The sequence below is a fragment of the Artemia sp. Qi Xiang Cuo genome, chromosome 4, assembly GCF_049724085.1.
Source record: "Artemia sp. Qi Xiang Cuo chromosome 4, ASM4972408v1, whole genome shotgun sequence".
Classification (NCBI taxonomy): Eukaryota; Metazoa; Arthropoda; class Branchiopoda; order Anostraca; family Artemiidae; genus Artemia; species Artemia sp. Qi Xiang Cuo.
Window position 1 is genome coordinate 89740488 of NC_142797.1, and position 18574 is coordinate 89759061.

Here is an 18574-nt window from a genome sequence, read left to right on the forward strand (position 1 = left end):
CAAATGTTAGTTTCAAATGTTAGTTTCAAATGTAGGTTTCGAATGTTAGTTTCAAATGTTAGTTTCAAATGTTAGTTTCAATGTTAGTTTTGTGGTATAAACCCCTCCCTACTACTTGGGGGTGAACCCAATCATATAGATAGATAGAATAAGAAAAAAAAGTGAACCTGACCAAATGATAGCCATTAGTCTCCCAAATCAGGTGAACCACAATTTAAGTTCTCTAATATGTCTGGTTCTTTAAACAAACAAAATTTCTTTAACATTGAAGAGATAGCCATGTGACTTGGACTGCTTTCACCCCTTAATGCAAACTCTCTACCATAAGGCTTTGAAATGTACCTTACAATTACGAACACTATAGGTGAATAATATCGCCGAATTTCACAACTTACAGTCCTTTCTCCAGGGACTGTGGGGGTTCATTTTATCCTCAAGGGCATATTTGGAAATATCAGCTAGTTCCAGAATGCAAATCAGAAGCTAGTAATAGGTACACCGACTAGGAAAAGCTGAAAGCTCCTCATCGATGAAGGTGACTACGATATAATAGCCGAATCTCACTTCCAAGTCTCTAAATTCAAGTATTTCAAGTCTCTAAATTATCTCTAAAAAGTCTCTAATCCAAATTCTTTGTATCACTTTATGTTAAAGCTGAAATTGTTAACTCCTCAAAAAATGACTATATCCATGATGGAAGAGGGTGCCAAGTTTGACCCCCTCACCCAGTGTTTTTGTTTGACTCGTAAAAAAAGTTACAAAAATGTACGAGTATTTAAAAAATGTCTGATGACAAATTTTGTGAAGTTCTTGTCTCAAACAAAAATATCCCCCTAAACAAAATTATGGGTATGACCTTTTTTGCGAAACCTTTAAAATTGTATATCTTATGAAAGAGCTGAAAATTGAGAGGTTGAACTCTCATAAATCATGTACACCAGGTGGCTTGTGCCAAGCGTTTTGGGTATAAATTTATAATTCAAGCTTTTTGGGTATAAAGTATAAATTTTGACGAAACTTTGGGGCACAAGTGGCATTCTTAGATGTACAGCAGATGGTGAAAAGTCAGTGCCCCTCAGTAAAAACTTGTAAAATAATCTATAGAATTTATTTGGTTCTATAAAGCTATCCGTCGTTTTTCATAATTATAGTACAACGGATAAATGGTGATCAAAATAATAGAAAGGGCATTATAATAGTATTCAACAGAGCAAACTTCTCGAGTGTGTTCTGGTTAATGCGGAAGTACCAACCAGATCGTTATATATACAAAATTGCAATAATCTTTAACCGTTTGTATTTTCAAATTCCTTCACCAAATTTACCTTGGCTAGAATACCATTGGTTGGTATTGCGTGTAGATTGGGCTGAAAAATTTCGAGAAAATTAAATGTGGAGTAAGCTTAACTTTTGATTTAGCTCTAATTATTTGGCATAAGAGATTTGAACCATGTGAATAGATATTCTTAAAATTTAAAAATTATATTTAAATTTTTTCTAGGAAATGGTGCTATATTTTCTTTTTGAAAATTGGCATACTACCATTTTCCAGTTTAAAAACGATGTAGATAGGTTACGACTTTGAAAAAACTAGTCTATGGACTGAATTTTGGAAATAAAATATTCTAACCAAAAAGATGTCACAAATAACTCGAATAGTCATAAAAAATTTTGCTGAAGGTGATTGTGTGTGCTAAAGCCTTTGTAGCTTGGGTCTTTTTGTTTATTAACATAAACTTCATTAATCAGATATTTTAATATATCCTATAGGATCCTATAGGATGGTTAGGTTAGCTGGCTCTCACCTTGTTCGCCCGAGTTCAATTCCCAGTATGGGAAATTTTTACTTATGATGATTTCTTAAGGAAAACGATTGTATTTTTTTTATCACGCGTCGGGTAGTTAAAACCTAACAAAAAATGAAACTAATTTTAAAATTTTCAGGTATTTTTCTAGTTTTAATCAAAAAATCAAAATTAGTCCTCAGACACCATGAATATTTTCGCAGTTTACATACTAACTTTAGCGATCATGAACTGAAAACTAAAATAAAATAAAAAATTCTTGTCGAAAGATAAACGTGTATAAATATTGCATTTACTTATTACATTTACTTATGGTTATACGAGAAATATCAATCCCTTTGTATCTTTTCATTATATTGCAAACAGTAACCTTTTCAATGTGGTTTCTACAATACAAATCATCAGTCCTGTATTTGTTTCTTTGTTTCCAAGAGAAATAAATATTGCATTCACTTATTTTGTCATATATGGTTATTACAGAGTTCAACCCGGATCACAAACAGGAAAAACCCCATGGCTTTTTCTTATATGGAATAGCAAGAGACGAACTTAAGAGAATCAGGCAGCTAACTAAGTCCGATTTGTGCCATGGTTTGTTCTTTACTAGGTTTCAACCATCTCTAAAGCCATGTCTTGTCAATATATTATTTCAGTTAATATGGGCTACAGGTCGTTCTTTATCATAAACTATAAAACTTTTCAAAAGATACTTGTTTTATATTTTCTCTCAGTTATTATATGATGTGGTTTGTTCTTTTCTAGGTCTCAAATATATCTTCATCCATAACACTGACGTCCCAACTTACTTTCCTTTATTTAACCATAGGCTTCTTATTGTTCTTAACTATAAAATAACTTTTAGTTGCTATGTGCCGTGGTTTTTTCTTTACTATGTTTTCAGCCTTTTATATAACCTTTTATAATAACTTTATATTCTTTCTTTATTGTAATTGATGTATTTATTATCATGTCTCATATTTAACTTATTTTTCATAAGTCTCCGATGGTACAATGGTAAGCATACTAGTGGTTATGATAGCTGGCATTCATCAAGATTGGCAATAAAAATGTAATCTTTAGTGGAATTTCAATAAAAAGTTTTTTATTTTAATTAAAAAAATTTTAATTAAAAAAGGCACTAGAAGTTTTAGTTTCCGTTCGAATGATCCCTCTCGCAACATTCTAAGACCTCTGGTTCGATACAATCACCCATGGGGAAAACAAAAACAAACAAATAAACACGCATCCGTGATCTTTCTTCTGGTAAAAAAAAAAAATTAAAAAAATCCATATTTTTGCATATAGGAGTTTGAAACCTCCAAAGTAAGATTCTGTGATACACTGAATTTGATGGTGTTATTTTCATTAAGATTCTTTTACTTTTAGGGGGTATTTTCCCCTTTTATCGAAAACAAGTCAAATTTTTCTCAGGCTCGTATTTTTTGAACGGTAAGACTAAAATTGATGAAAGTGATAAAATTGATTATATATTTAAAATTAGTATAAAAATCCGATTCTTTTGATGTATCTATTGATATCAAAATTCCGTTTTTTACAGTTTCGGTTACTATTGAATCGGGTCGTCTCTTACTTACAGTTCGTTATCACAAACTGTTTGATTCTGGCAGGTTTTTCTTCTTTCAAATCCTATTTTATTTCAGAAAATATTTTGAGATGGGTTTTGAATTGGATGAATATACAGTCAGGTAGCGCTCCTAGCCGAGTGGCTAGCGATCTGGACTTGAAATCTTGAGGTCAGGGGTTCGAGTTCTGGTGTCGCTACATATTTGGTTTGGGACGGGGGTTAACTGTGTGACTTTGTAAGCACAGTCGTATTCAATCCATCTCTAAATTGGTACCTAGAGAAATCTGGGCGAAAAACACGGGAAGCGTCGGATGATTTACCCCCAGCAACTCCTGGCCAAAGGCATCGAATCAGGAGATAGTACATGCGCAGCGCAGACCATTGGTCAGGATGCGAAATAGTTTGTTATAACTTTGTGTATAACTTTTATTCCAAGGAAGTTGTACAAACGGCTTATTGTAACTAGTTTCTTTGTTTATCTGGAATATTAATTAGAAAATTGTATCCAGTTCTGGTGGAATATACAAAAATTTCTTATAAACAGTTTTTGCAATAAAATTAAAATAAAACATCGATTAAGAGTAAATTTTTTAATTTATTACTTGAAATTTTGGACCTTTGAAATGTTTCCGAATCCATCTTTTTTGATAAGCGTATGTAAAAAGGAAAATAGTTGATGATTAAGCATTTCTTTATTAAATAAAAATATAAAACAGTGACAGAGTAATCTGAAACGTCTCGTACTTATATGAAACCAATGACAAGCTATTTTGATCATTAATTTGATATAACTTAATCATTAAATGAACAATTTATATATCTATTTAATACGCTAACTGAACAAGTACAAAGTTTCACCCATGCCCATTAAAAGCCATTTAAAATGTAAAATTTTTGATTCAAGTAAAAAAAAATTCTGACTTATTTCCTCCAAGGTTTTGTCCCTCAGATATATTCTGCGTCCACTAAGGATCCAGACTAGTGTTGCGAGCTGTCTGGTCTAAAGTTGCACTATCTAAAGGGAAATGAACCGAAAGCTCCATTTTTCTAGTGAAAATTCGCCAAATAAATGAGTTTTAATTCTTTTAAACTTTTAATTCTTTTAACATTTTAATTTTTTGCTATAACCTCGTTGACTTTTCGAAAATATACTTTTTTTTCCTGACTATCCCTATTATATTGGATTCTTTTCTGTTGATTGAAAATGTGAATTTGACCCATCTGAGCTTCTGATAGATTATTTTCAGAAATAAATCTTATCCCATCTTCAAAGTATATAAATAAATTTTTTTTAACCGTTTTTTACTTCTGCCCTAAAATGTATGTAGAACAAAAATCAATTTCTCTGCTTTTGAGCATTATTTTCTCCTCTAGGTGTAGATGGATTATGCAAAACATTGAGCCATAATAATCACAAGATGTGACTCAAAAGTGATAATACGCTTCGATGCAAAGTAACTCAATGGATAACACATTTAACCAAATCATAACGAGATTAACAACACGCTTAAATACGTCAAGCCAGGACAGTAAAGCCCCATTTTTATTTGGCGTTTAACAACTAAGCTAATGAATTGATGAAGCTATGAGACATTTGGGAGCTATGAGGCTTTCAGGAGTTTTCATACGTGAGAGTTCTCATACTGCATCCATATTCATACTCACTTCAAGCGTTTCACATAGTATGTTACCAATTTCATCACTTGAGTCTTTTACTCTGGTGGACACTCCCAATAATATTTGGCATTTTTCACTAACTAAATAGGGGCGTTTTTATTCCCTGGTTTGTCAGTGTCACAGAAGGGAACAATAGACCAGAGGTCCTATTGTTGTTACTCTTCGTTGGTCCCATGTTTTTGACAGTACTTCATCCAATTTTGATGATCATTTCGGTCTTTAGGGCCCCATTTCTTTGTTGGCGTACACGCATTTTTTATTTTCTAAAAGACAAAATACTTATAAATATACTAAAAGAAAAATATTGCAATGTGAACTAGCTTAGCTTATCAGTTTTTCGATTATCAGTTATTATATGTGCGCGTACTAGTAAAGAACTTAAAACGAGAAGAAAACATAACTTTTAAATTGAGAACAACTTCTGCTTCTTAAAATTCACAGGATAGAACAAATAAGGGTTTTAATCTATTCATACCAAAAGTGATTGTTCTCCGAAAATTCTAGTCGACATATCCTACCTCCAACGAAGCAAATAAGCAAAGTAAATCTTGCCCGCATTCTAAGTTAATATAAAAAAAATGTGAGATGCGCCATCATCTTTCGGGTACCAAAAATCTATCTTTACTGTATTTCCTCCTAAGTCCCCGTTACGTCTATTCCAATAATTCTTCTGCTCAAACTGATCCTAATCGTTATCCAAAAAAGACCATCCTCCGACAGCTTTTTCAATTATATCATCTGGTCCCCAAAAAATCCGCCAAAAGGCCACTGATTTGATTAATATTTTTGCTCTTCTGAATTTCCTAGTTACCGATGCTGAAAGCCTGAGCTTTGACAACCAAAGTACAAGCGCAGAACTTCGACTTCTTGAGAATTACTATCAATTCTCAATTATTATAAGGTCTATATCATGACCACCCTACTGGTAAAAAAGGGAGGTGTATAGTTAGCATTTGCGTGTAATTATCTTTCCCCAGATTAATTTCTACACCCTAGAATTTCAGATTACAGCAACGCATTTTGGTTGAGCGTGAGACCCAAATTCCTAAAACCGATTAAATTTTTTTTGCTGCTTTTATACATCCCCAAATTAAAGTGCTGTAGAAGGACAGCGCTTCTTTTAGCAATTATATTGAAGTTCCAACTTTGTTCTCAGCAAACCGTCGAAGACGCCCGTGCTTTCTCGGTAGTTGTTGCTGATGGTTTAGAATTAAATCACCTTTGTAACTCCCTTGAATTGAAGAACATTATGAAAACACTGACAACAGAAGACAATTTTTCTCTTGATTTTACTTACATGCATTAATACACATTCTAGAGTAGACTATTTCCTTAACTTCCTTAGAGGAATCTGCTACTGCTGTTTATTGACTAAACACCTTCCCTAATTTTTGGGAAAAATTACACGTCAACTCTATTACAAATGCCTGCCACGCAGTTCCTTGTGCCCTAAATTATATGGACTTCCCAAAATTCATAAGCCTAACCTACCATTACGAAAACCGACAAATAACAATAGATTTTTGTCTTATAGTTCCCGTCACGCTCCTCACCAAGTAAAAATTGGTTTGAACATTTCTTTAACTGATCGGATCTTTAGTATTTGCTCTCCAAAATTTGTGAGGAGGAGTTGTCTTTTCTAAGGAAAATACTAATAAGCAACATGTATCCAGAATGGTTAATTAACCAGACTTTTTCAAAAAGACGAAAAAGGTTTCTAGAGATTTCTAAGGAAGTCTTGGAGACAACTCGGGAGAAGGATGTTTTTTGTTCTTTACCATATGTACCCGGGCTAAGTGAAAAACTTAATAGAATTTTACAAAGCAATGGTCTAAGGGTAGCTTTAAAGAGTAATAATACTTTGGGTAGTTTTCTAAATCCTGGGAAGGATCTAACTTCATTGGGGTAACAAAGTTGGGTTTATCAGATCCCATGTGCTTGCGGAAACTCATATGTGGGACGTACTAACCAAAGTTTGGAAATGAGATTATTACAACACAAAAATTCAATTTCTTCGGCTTTAAAGCAAGATTCTAAGTCTGAAGATTTTACTTCAGCCCTTTCAGAACATATTTTTAATTTTCCAGACCATTTTATTTTGTTCGAGAATGTCTCTTTGATTTCTAGGGATCAGGGTTTAAAGCAAAATTTTCGTGAAATTCTTGAAATAAAGAAAATCTTGTTCAAGAATATTGCTTTGAATCGGGATACAGGTGAATATGGGCTGAACCCTATTTATGATAATTTATTAAAATCTGACAGAGTAAAGTTCAATTTACTCAATGTAGTTGACCTTTGTCCAGAAGTTATATCATTGAATCCTAATGAACCAAATCCAAGAAGGTCGAATAGAATAGCTTCCGCCTTTGGTTTGAAACGAATTATAGGTTTGAACAAGATGTAATGTTCATTTATTTAGTACATGAACTTTTGTTTTAATTTGTTTTAGTTTAGTTTTACTACGGATGACGGTCACTGTATATGTGACCGAAATACCTGGTATTTTTGTGAATTTTTGTCACTGTTATCATCATCACTGTCTATAAAAACGGTTTTATCCCTATTTGAACTTTTATTTATCGTCATGGAAAGGCAGTGTGGTCTCCGAAATTATCTAAATTTTGTTCCAATTCTTTAAAAATGACCCCTTAATCACAGAGACCGTTAATTAGAACAAAATAGCTCTTATGAAAATACTAAAAAAATCTATGGCGTAAAGAGCGTGGTATTGACTAGGGGGTGAACCCAGATCATATACGTAATAATGTCTGTTCGTTTTAAGTTTTGATGTTGCTCCTTACTTTCAGTTGAAAAACTTGTTTTTTTTATATTTAATTTCTAATCGTTTTTTTAAATAATGCTGGGTAATTCGTCGCCTCCTTCATATCAATATCCCTCCCCTCATGAAAACTTCCTCCATGGAAAGATCCTCCCACGTAACCCCCAACCCACCCCCACCCCCACTACCAGAAAAAATCCCTTCTGAAAACGTATGTATACTTCCCAATAACCAATACTATATGTAAACATTGGGTAAAGTTCATAACTTTCAGCCCTTCCCCCGGGGACTGTGGGGGATTAACTCATGCTAAAATACATAATTATTATATTTTCGACAACTCTGAACAAAATGGCTATCTCAAAACTTTGATTGGGTGACTTTGGGAAAAAATTAGCGTGAGAGGGAGCCTAGCAGCCCTCCATTTTTTTTGTCACTTAAAAAGGGCACTAGAAGTTTTTATTTCTGTTCGAATGCGATATTCTAGGACCACTGGGTCGATACGGTCGTCCCTGGGGAAAAAAACAAATAAACACGCATCCGTGATGTTTCTTCTGGCAAAAAATACAAAATTCCACATTTTTGCAGATAGGAGCTTGAAACATCTAAAGTAAGGTTCTCTGATACGCTGAATCTGACGGTGTGATTTTCATTAAGGTTTTATATCTTTTAGGGGTTGTTTCCCCTTTTTTTGAAAATCAGGCAAATTTTCCCAGGCTCGTAACTTTTGATGGGTAAGACTAAACTTGATGAAACTTATATATTTGAAATCAGCATAAAAATCTGATTCTTTTGATGTATCTTATGGTTTCAAGATTCCGTTTTTTAGAGTTTCGGTTACTATTGAGCCGGGTCGCTCCTTACTTACAGTTCGTTACCACGAACTGTTTGATACCGATTTAATTGTCCAGCAAAGAACTTGGATATCTTGACATATATTATTATATCTAAATTATTATAAGTTCGATATAATGACCATTGGTAAAAAACAGGGATGTAAAATAAGTATTTTCGCGTAATTATCCTTCCCCAAAATCAATTTCTTCTCCCCCCCTAGAATTGCAGATTATGGCAACAGACTTTGGTTAAGCATTAGACCCAAATTATTACCTCCGATTTAATTCTAATTTTTGTTGTTGTTTTTATAAATCCACGAATTAAAGAACTGTAGAAAAACAGGTTTCTTCCGGCAATTACATAGAAGTGCCAACTTTGTGCTCTGAAAACCACGGAGGACGCCAGCACTTTCCCTGTATGTGTTGCTGATGATTTAGAATAAAATTACCTTTGTAACTCCCTGGATTAAGAAAAAAAAAGTAAAAACACCGACAACAAAAGACAATGTTTCAGGCCTTTTCAAATTTGATAACAACTTTTCTTACCAGCAGGCTGCTAAATGACCTTTTTGATTTTAAATGTTGGGTCACAAAATAGGGACTAATTATACCTTTTAATGACTAATAATTCTATAGGTACCGGAATTGGTAAGCTGCTATCTTGAATTAAAAGTCCTTTGGGTCCCAGAATTAGTATACTAAGATTGAGCTAGGTGATACATTTTTCTAGTTTTTTATATATTGCGTCGGAATATCACTCGTTTGGGGCCTCCATAGGCCTCAGTAATTTGATCTAATAAAATAAGTCTGATCTCCGTAATTCTTTCAAATAATTTTGTCCTCCAGATAATATAATTCCGGTTTTGTTTTTTCTCCACCTTTTTTTTGTTTATGGATTTTGTTTTTCATTGTTTTTTTCTCGATATAGATGGGGTTGGTGTCTCTGGGCCTGGATGGAATGGTGCGCTGTACTGTTTATTATGTACGGTTCTCAACTTCAGCTGGTATTCAGTGGGGGTACGATTTTTGAATTTTTGAAAGGGTCAGATAAGATCCGGTTTTAATAATATTTTCAGCTTAGATGTCAATCATTGTGGCATTTAAGACAAAGCGTTTTGTTACCAAATTAATATCAATTACCAAATTTGTCACTAAATTTATATTAGTTAAAACTTTTATCACGAAGTGACACAATTAAATTAAAAGAAATTTGGTGCAAGAAGTTCAGATCTCAACATTCCTTGAGATGGTATGGGATACAGAAACCAGCACCAGGGTTCATGTCTTCAAAGTTGCAAGAGGTTGAAGTCCCAAAGTTTTTCGTCTTTTTTTTAGGTTTCGCAATAACATGATAGCTACTGAAATACAAAATCAATTTTTATGGAATTTCTATTTTCTGAATTAGTCATAAATGAAGCTTGAAGCTTATACAGTTTTCAAATAGTCAGTTAAAATACTTTTGCCGAGTTGGTGAAGCGTAGTGACACATGACTTCGTTTTTACATAATCCATGGCGCCAGACTCACCATCGGTGCCAGATCATCGACAGTCTTTAATCTTAAACAAGCTTCATACTTAAGGTTAATGAATCCATTGAATCTTCGGGTCATCATTAGCAACATCATCGTTTATTTTACACTAAATATAACATAAACAAAATACAAAAACGAGCAAAAACTAAAAACAAAAAACAAACAAAAACGGGTTCCCAGGAAAGAGATTTTGTAAACATTTATAAAACTACAAACTGACAAAATATACAAAAATGTATCAATACATTAAAGTAGCCTATTAAATATCAACTGGAAAATGGAAAAACTAGGATCAAATAAGTGAAAAAACAACAAAGAATAACAAAAACAAAAGGAAAAATAATAGGAAAACAGAAAAGGGGAAAATGGGCAAAGGAGAGGGGAAAACTACTGGACTAAAATACGGAAGACGCCAAGAAACAGCCTTTGCAGAGAGAGATAGAGGGATATCAGAATGGATAGAGTTCAACAGTCGAATGGATTGATAAGCAGGAAACCTCTGATCTGCTGTTAATGACCGTTTAGGTAAAATAAATCGGCGAGAAGAACTACGCAAAGAAGAAGAGTATTTACTTGATCCTGTCCGCGAAGAAAACTGCTGTAGAGACGGCGGAAGTGTACTTAGAAAAGCAGAATGTGCAAAGATTACTTTTACCTACAATACGATCCGGCAAAGCTATTCTAGTAAATATATAGGATCAAAAGAAGAGTATAAACGTAGGAGAAGAAAAGTAGCCTTCATTGCCCTGTTTTGGGCTCTTTGAAGTCATCACGGAAGGGAGTTGCTACTCAAGGGATCAACAAATGGCCTTGACGGAATAACCTCTTAGATAGCCAGTCGTAAATATAAATGCAGAAAATTATACGGAAGACAAAGGGAGGGGGTAGATTAAAATTCTACAAGACCTTAGATTAGCAATGTAAAGCCTGAATAGTCTCTCTCTTGGAAAATTTCAGATCCACAGACAGCCAGCTTAACGACTCTTGCGGTCTGACACAGAGGTTTACAGCCTTTTTCTATGTTTACAACTCTTTGCATGCTATAATTCGGTCTCCTAATGGTCAAGATCAAGAAAATTCTGTAATTTTTGTAAGAAAGCTTTAGTTACCACCCCTAAGGTGTGTGTCTCCTTATTTACAAGCCTCCTTTGTCCATTAGTGAAATAGATATTAAATTATTTACCTCAAATATGGTATCGCCTTTCTGTTTCCTGACAGCTATGAAAGCCCAAACTGGTATTTGACTAACGGATATAAACGTGAGAATCCAACCAGCAGCTGAAAAACCCAAACCAAATTAAGTCAAAAGGAATATTAAGTTTATTTTATCAGATATGGCATAACAAGTGAGCTTTAACCCTCCTCTAGATTTTGCAATATTTTCGTAGTGTGCTCTCTTCGGAAATGAAAATAATTAAAAAAGAAAGCCTTTGTAATCAGTAAAAAAAATCTTCCTGGTGAAATGCTAAGAAAACTATTTTATTTCTATTATGAAGACAAAATAAAGTCATCTTTGGTCATTCTTTTTAAGTCTAATTTATTTTCAACTGAGAACCCGTCGACAAAAATAAGATAAGAACGGAGCATAAATGGAAAGAAAAACCAAGGAATAAAAAGATTAATATTTGCACTAGCAAAACAACCACGAATAATAAATTGTAACAAATTAATAAATTGTACTAAATAAATAGTAGTAAAAGTGATACACTGTAATAAAATACGATACAAGGAAAAACAAATATCTATAATTAAATATAAATCAATTAAGAATTTGAAACCATGGGTGACTTGCAATTTCTTTTTTAGTTTATGTCACACAGTTTTGAATCTGTGATTTCTCGGTCTTTTACAGTATATTTGCAAATCAATCTTGTATGGAGCGTGTCCATGGTGTTGGATGTTGCGTGTCCATGGTGGTATATAAAGCAAATAATTGGTGAAATATAACAAGGTGCAACGGATTGTTGCTTTATCTGTTTAGATGAAAATCTTCCAGACAGGCATAACATGCTGAGTATGAGACAGCGCTACAGTGTTGAAAAGATTAGCGAAATCAAGATTGGTTCAAACCAAGTTTCTTGGAAATAATTGAATTATAGGAGGCACGTATTTGGCAAGAAGAATGAATGGTTAGAATATTGTAAGTTTGGCGGTGCCAATAGAAAAACCTTAGCATTAGAATCGGTCAAACCTCTTAACAACGGAAAAACCAAGAGTTAAGACAGGCCTATGATGAGTAATTAACATGGCAATTATAAAAACAGTTTTAGTGCTTTAAGAATTAAATTCTAGGCCGAGTTTAAGGTATTCATTTGATGAAAGGGGAAAATTTTCTTAAACGAGCTCTTTAGTCCAATTTATGCTCAGGATACCATCGACATATGACACAAAAAATATGTGTTTTATGCTACGAAGAATATAAGAAAAAGGGGAATGTTCCTGTCCGTCCAAAAAATAATTGCTAAACAGGGTAAGAGAACTGACAGCCCTGGCTGCTTTACGAACATAAATACATCACTTACAGGTTATAGGAGGACTATTGCTGGTATGAGGCACCTTAATACAAATATTAAGGTTCATCATCGGCTGATCGTCACGAAGACATAAGGTCCATTAGCAAATTTTCCTAGGGGACCAACAATCATCAACAGATGTCGAGAGTTTGTAGTTCAAAAGTGAGAACTTTGCCTCCCATTTGTCAGTGAGCTTGTTAATCAAAGCATGTGACACCATAGGGGACTCCAAAAATGGTAAAATTAATCAAATGATAAATCCTTTGAGGTGGTTTTTAGCATTTACCAAGCAGGTATGTTCGAAAAATTTTTGAGACTGCACTTTACTCAACTTTAAAAGGAAGTTCTGCTCAGTTCTATCGAAAAGACAAAATCAACACTTTCTAATAATTTGAGTGTCACTAAAACTTAATAGCTTTATATCCGATATCAAAATACGAGAAGTTAAATGTTTTTAAAAGATTTTCGGGAAAGTAGGAGTCAGCTTTTAGTTTTTTGTCATTTACTCGAATCTCTTGTCCAAACTCTGCAAGTTATGGCAAGACTACCTTGGTAATTTTTTGTGGAATCAATATTAGGGTGGACACAGCTAGAGTGCAATACGGGTTTACTATTTTGGAATGGGAGCAAGAACTCTGTTTATTTATGATCACTTGGGAAAAGACGAAAATATTTAGAGTTGGGTTGTCCTAAATTTTGCATCATATGTAGAAACATGGATAAGACGGATGGTATTATCGTGGGTTTGTTGTAAAAGGAAATACATGAAGATTTTAGGTTTGCGAGATGGCTTGCGAGTATAGTGTGGGATGAAGTATAGAAAGATTAGAACGATTTAAAAGGCTTACAATGAAGCATAGAAATATATTTTTGTATTTGGGGTAATGTTGTTATTTATGTACTGTTTATGTTTATTTAGGGTCCGTGTTAGTTTTATTTATGGTAATCAGAATTTAGATTTCTATTTTGCATAGCCTATACCCTAGGAGCTTAAGAGCGCTCAAGTTTTTATTATTATTTTTATTAATATTATTAATATTAAATTTTACAAAGATTTTTTATCTTGTTTTATAATGCCAAAAACATCATTAATCATTTAGTATTATGTTTCGATTTTTTTTTCTTTATTCTCTTTAGTTTTTGTTTTATGTTGCTGAATTTTAAAAGGACGTGTAGCCTCAGAAGGTTTTAAATTCAAACATTTGTTGGGTCTGTAACTGATTAATAAAACCATTGTTGCTGCTGTTGTTAATGAGTTTTTTCGTGGAATAATCTTTATCTATTTCTCATCATGAATTGCAGCTATTTTTCGTCGTTTTGCTCAACCGATTCCATAGACCAATTTAAAATGAAGGCATTTTGTTTCATGGAACATGGATGACCCCTTTCGAACTGAAACGAGAAACGTAGATACATAAACTATCGGTAAAAGAGATGCATGAACTAATAATGATTTACAAATTAAGAATTTATTATATTAGCTCTTATACCTCATTAATTATTTCTAATTAAATGAATTTATTGTTAACTTAAACGTCAAAGAGTTTACTTAATTTTTTTGATGTTCTGGTTGTTACAAATTTTATCAATTACATCTAATAATGAAGAGAGATTTAATTTGTTTTACCAGATTATTCAAAGTGAATTAGAAAAGCATTTTCAAAGGAAAAAAGAACGGCGTAGGACAACCCCAAAAAATTCATGGATTACTGCAGACCTTCTAAAATTGATGCGTATTAGAGACCAACTTTACAAGAAAAGATCAATCATAATTGATTATTAAGAAAAGCAAAAAGAGAATTTTACTCGAAGAAGTTTGAGGAAGTATCAGGAGGTCCGGCAGAAACATGGCGCTTGATTAAGGAAGTACTTAAGCAGCCATCGAAAACGATTCCACTTGAAATAGTTAACCAAGAAAGCGAAATGCCCAAAAGTGCTGCTGATGTCTCAGAGGTATTCGGAAATTACTTCTGAGCGGAAGGAAAGTTTGTTGCTGAATCTGTCCAATGTTACATGATCTAAGCATTTTTGACTACCTTGGTTATTTTGAATCTGAGGTTTCAATGTATTTAGCATCTGTATCATTAAGTGATATGAAACAGGTCATCTGCAAAATAAAAACTAATGCCTCTGGTAGCAATGTCATATCGTTAAGAGTGGTTAAATTTATTCTGCCACTAATTTAGAAGCCACTTTTGTCCCTAATTAATTCTGCATTAAAAGAGGGTTTCTTCCCGTCGTGTTTTAAAGTAGCTCGTGTTACTCCTGTTTATAAGGGTGGTGAGACAAATAATTTAGGAAGCTATAGGCCAATTTCTGTTCTTTATGTGCTATCACATGTTTTAGTGAAGTGCTTTGCTGCCCATCTTTATATAGCTGCCCACCTAGAGCGTCGAAATATGTTAAATCCTACCCAATTTGGATTTCAGCATGGTTATACAACAGAACAAGCGGTTGCCCATCTAAGCAGCGTAGTCAATCAAGCGTTGGATGAAGTTCACAGGGTTTTAGCAATATTTTTAGATATAATCTATGTTTTTAGATATTAATCTACTTTTAAAATGTGAGTTTAATGGCATAAGAGGTCTTGGGTTAACTTTCTACGTGCATTTTTAGCAGGGCGGCTGCAGTATGTTCAGGTTGACTCAAAGCGCTCATCAAGCTTTCCTATTACATGTGGAGTTCCACAGGGCTCTGTTCTTCGACCGCTAGTATTCTTATTTATTTGTAAGTGACCTATGTCAAACCATGTCTAATATCAAAAAAAATTTAAGTGAATTATTCCATGACCCACAAGAAGTGACAGTACCGATATTTACTGATGACACGTCGCTTGTTTGTCTCACAAGAACTGAGAAGGGATTACTCTAATTAAGTAAATAATCGTTAGACAGAGTTTCAACTTGGATGCGCGTAGATAAACTACAAGTTCACCTGGTTAAGAGTAGTTTTATTATATTTTCGAGAGCAGCTTCATATTATCCATAGATTTCTCGATTAAATTACAGTTATGGTGAGATTGAAAGGAAGTCTTGTGTCAAGTATCTATGTATTACACTTGATGAAACTTTGTCGTTTAGGAAACGTGTTGGGAACACGTCAGAGATTTTATCAACGGAATCCTTAGAAAACTCTCACACTTTGTCCCACATGGCATTTTAAGAGTGAAACCCAACAAATATTTAACCATAATAAATCTAAAATTTCGAAACAAATATAGCCTCAAAATATAAGATTTTTAGACACAAAATGAGTTCACAGTTGTTTATGAGGTTATAAAACTTACTAATTACGTTGGTAGCAACAAAATTTTGAGCAGGCCAAATGTATGCTTATTATATTAGAGTATGTAATATATTCTAATTTAATATAATATAACTTAATATATAAAATATAATACATAATACTTATTGTATAATGTAAAATTCATTTAGACTTACCTGTTGCTGAGGCTGGCATATAGCTGTCTCCAATCTTCAGCGGTTCGTAGTTAAACAATGAATAAACAAAGATGGCTAGCAATGAAACGGGTATGAAAAATCCCCATTCTACAATCCAGTAAAAACTGAGCTTTGTTCCGAGCATGAAATAGATGTCTCTGATGAGGTTTTTATACCCTAAAAATAGTTCCAAGCAAGAATATTTTTTATTGAAGTAATACCATATTAATAGCTTGATCTTAGACTGGGAATTGCTTGCAAACTCAGTTCTTCAACTGGTCTGTCAGAGCACCATCATCATCTCAAGAATTATTTTCGTCCTAAACATTCGAATTATATCCGTTAGTTATGTCCAACAATTGTCTAATACAGTCTTTTTTAAAACATAGGCTAAAATAATGATAAAACGTGGCTATTTTCGTTTTTGAAAACTTTCCACAGTATTTTCCAATTAAATAAAGAAGAAGCAAAACAAATTTCAGAGATACAACAAATAATAAAGCTGAATATATAATCAAGGCTGAGTCTTAGCTATAAAATAGTAGTGAAATTGTTATCTTATGTGAAACATTAATTTACAAAAAATACAAACTTACAAAAAAAGGAAACTTACAAAAAATATAAAAACATACTTATACTTACTTAAAATTTACTTATACTTACACTTAAAAACGTAATTGTTTTAAAAATATAAGAACTTACTTAAAATATACAAACCTTAATTATAAAACTTACAAAAAATATAAAAATAACATAAACATTAACAAGTAGTGAATCTTCGGCACTACTCTGAACTTCTTCGAAATTACTGGCAATACAACCTCTGATGTAAGCTAAGGAATAAGGTTATTGGCAAATGAAACGTTATTGGCACGAAAATAAAACAATTAAATTCAACCACAATTTTCAACACGGAACTACCTTTTAACACGTAATATCTCTTTTCCTCAGTACAATGCTGCCAAGGTGAATGAGTTTTAAATGATTATTTACCTTTTCTGAGCAAAAAGTGTGGATCTTAAGAATGATGAATTTTGTCGAATAATTTAAACCAACTACCAGGCCAGGTAAATGGGAAACTTCATAGAAGTGAATCTTTAGCAAGTTAAGTTGTATCTTTAGTGCATAAACTAGACCCCTTCACATAAGGAATAATTTCTGTATGTTTTGAGTTTTAATGTTGCTCCTTACTTTCAGTTGAAAAAACCTTTTTATTTAATTTCTGATCATTTTTCAAATAAATGCCGGTAAATATGGCACACCCTCTATGAAAAATTATTTTCCCTCACGGGAAACTCCTCCATGGAACATTCCTCCTACGAAAAATACAACCCCCTTTAATTCATTTCATACAATTCCACTCTCGCTATGACCAATGACCAAAATTTCAGTGACCAATAAAACAATGTGTTGAGTCCAGAACCTGAATCTAAGTTGAGGTAATGAATTAGCTTGATGGAAAACCCTAAGCATGGTTTTCAGAAAAAGAAAAAGCGTAGTACTTCCTAGTAGAACTAGCTTAAAGTAAGTTTGCATTTTAATTTAAGAATCCGTTTTTTAATTATAGGCGTGCATCTTTAAGATGCAGCTTAAAATCTTCTGGAAGTTAACAAATTTTTCATTTTTAGACTTTTTTTTATTAACTGTAAAACACTGTTGCCAAATGGACAGTTTTCCTAGCTTTTGTTAAACCTTTTCAACTGAAGTGACACTGTGAAAATTTTTAGACTAAAAAGGTAAGATTCTGAAAATAAGGACAGTTTTTCAGTTTTAGTTTAAACGATATCTCTTAATTTTGTAATATAGCCGTTGTAATCTGTAGCTATTCTCTGGCGAAAAATTGTGGGATTACTTTTCTGGTTTTTATTTTGAAACGTTACAAGAAACGCGTTTTGACTACTGAAAAAAAATTTAAATTTTCAGCCAAAGCTGAACTAGACTCAAGCCAAAAGTTTTCTAGGGGACACTGAAAGTCTTCCTTTTTAGCTCTGTTTGGCACTTTGGTCTCAAAAAGTTATGGCAACCCTGTTACAATATAGATATGACTGAAGTGGTCAAGAGAATATAGGATGGCTTTAAAAAAATTACACAAATGCACCTATTGTTCCTTTTAGGCAAAGGTTGGCTTTAACTTTCTATCCAGTTTTAAAGTGAAAATGAGATATATATAGTTAATACTTTATGTCTACTTAATACAGTTAATACTTTATGTCAAGTAAATATAGGTAATACTTTATGTATAGTTAATGTACTTAATACTTAATGTCTTAACAATTAGCAATATCATTTCATGAGGTTGCGCTAGATGGTGTTTTTTTTGTGAAAATCTTGGGTTTCTTCTTTTTATCTATTCTATATTTTGTTTCCACTGTTTTTTTTTTACATATTTATTTAACATGAAGAGCGT

General features: G+C 33.1%; 1 protein-coding gene across 1 annotated transcript in view; it reads right to left on the reverse strand.

Moving 5' to 3' along the window:
* Positions 1-4063: 4063 nt before the first annotated feature.
* Positions 4064-18574, reverse strand: part of LOC148953613 (sodium-dependent nutrient amino acid transporter 1-like) — a 163884-nt gene continuing 149373 nt past the window's right edge. The window contains exons 10-12 of the mRNA XM_089088034.1: positions 16168-16344; positions 11398-11492; positions 4064-5330 (exon numbers count right to left, since the gene is read on the reverse strand). Of these exons, the coding sequence (XP_088944160.1) occupies positions 5223-5330; positions 11398-11492; positions 16168-16344 (380 nt within the window). The 3' untranslated portion in view covers positions 4064-5222. The remainder of the gene's footprint in view (positions 5331-11397; positions 11493-16167; positions 16345-18574) is intronic.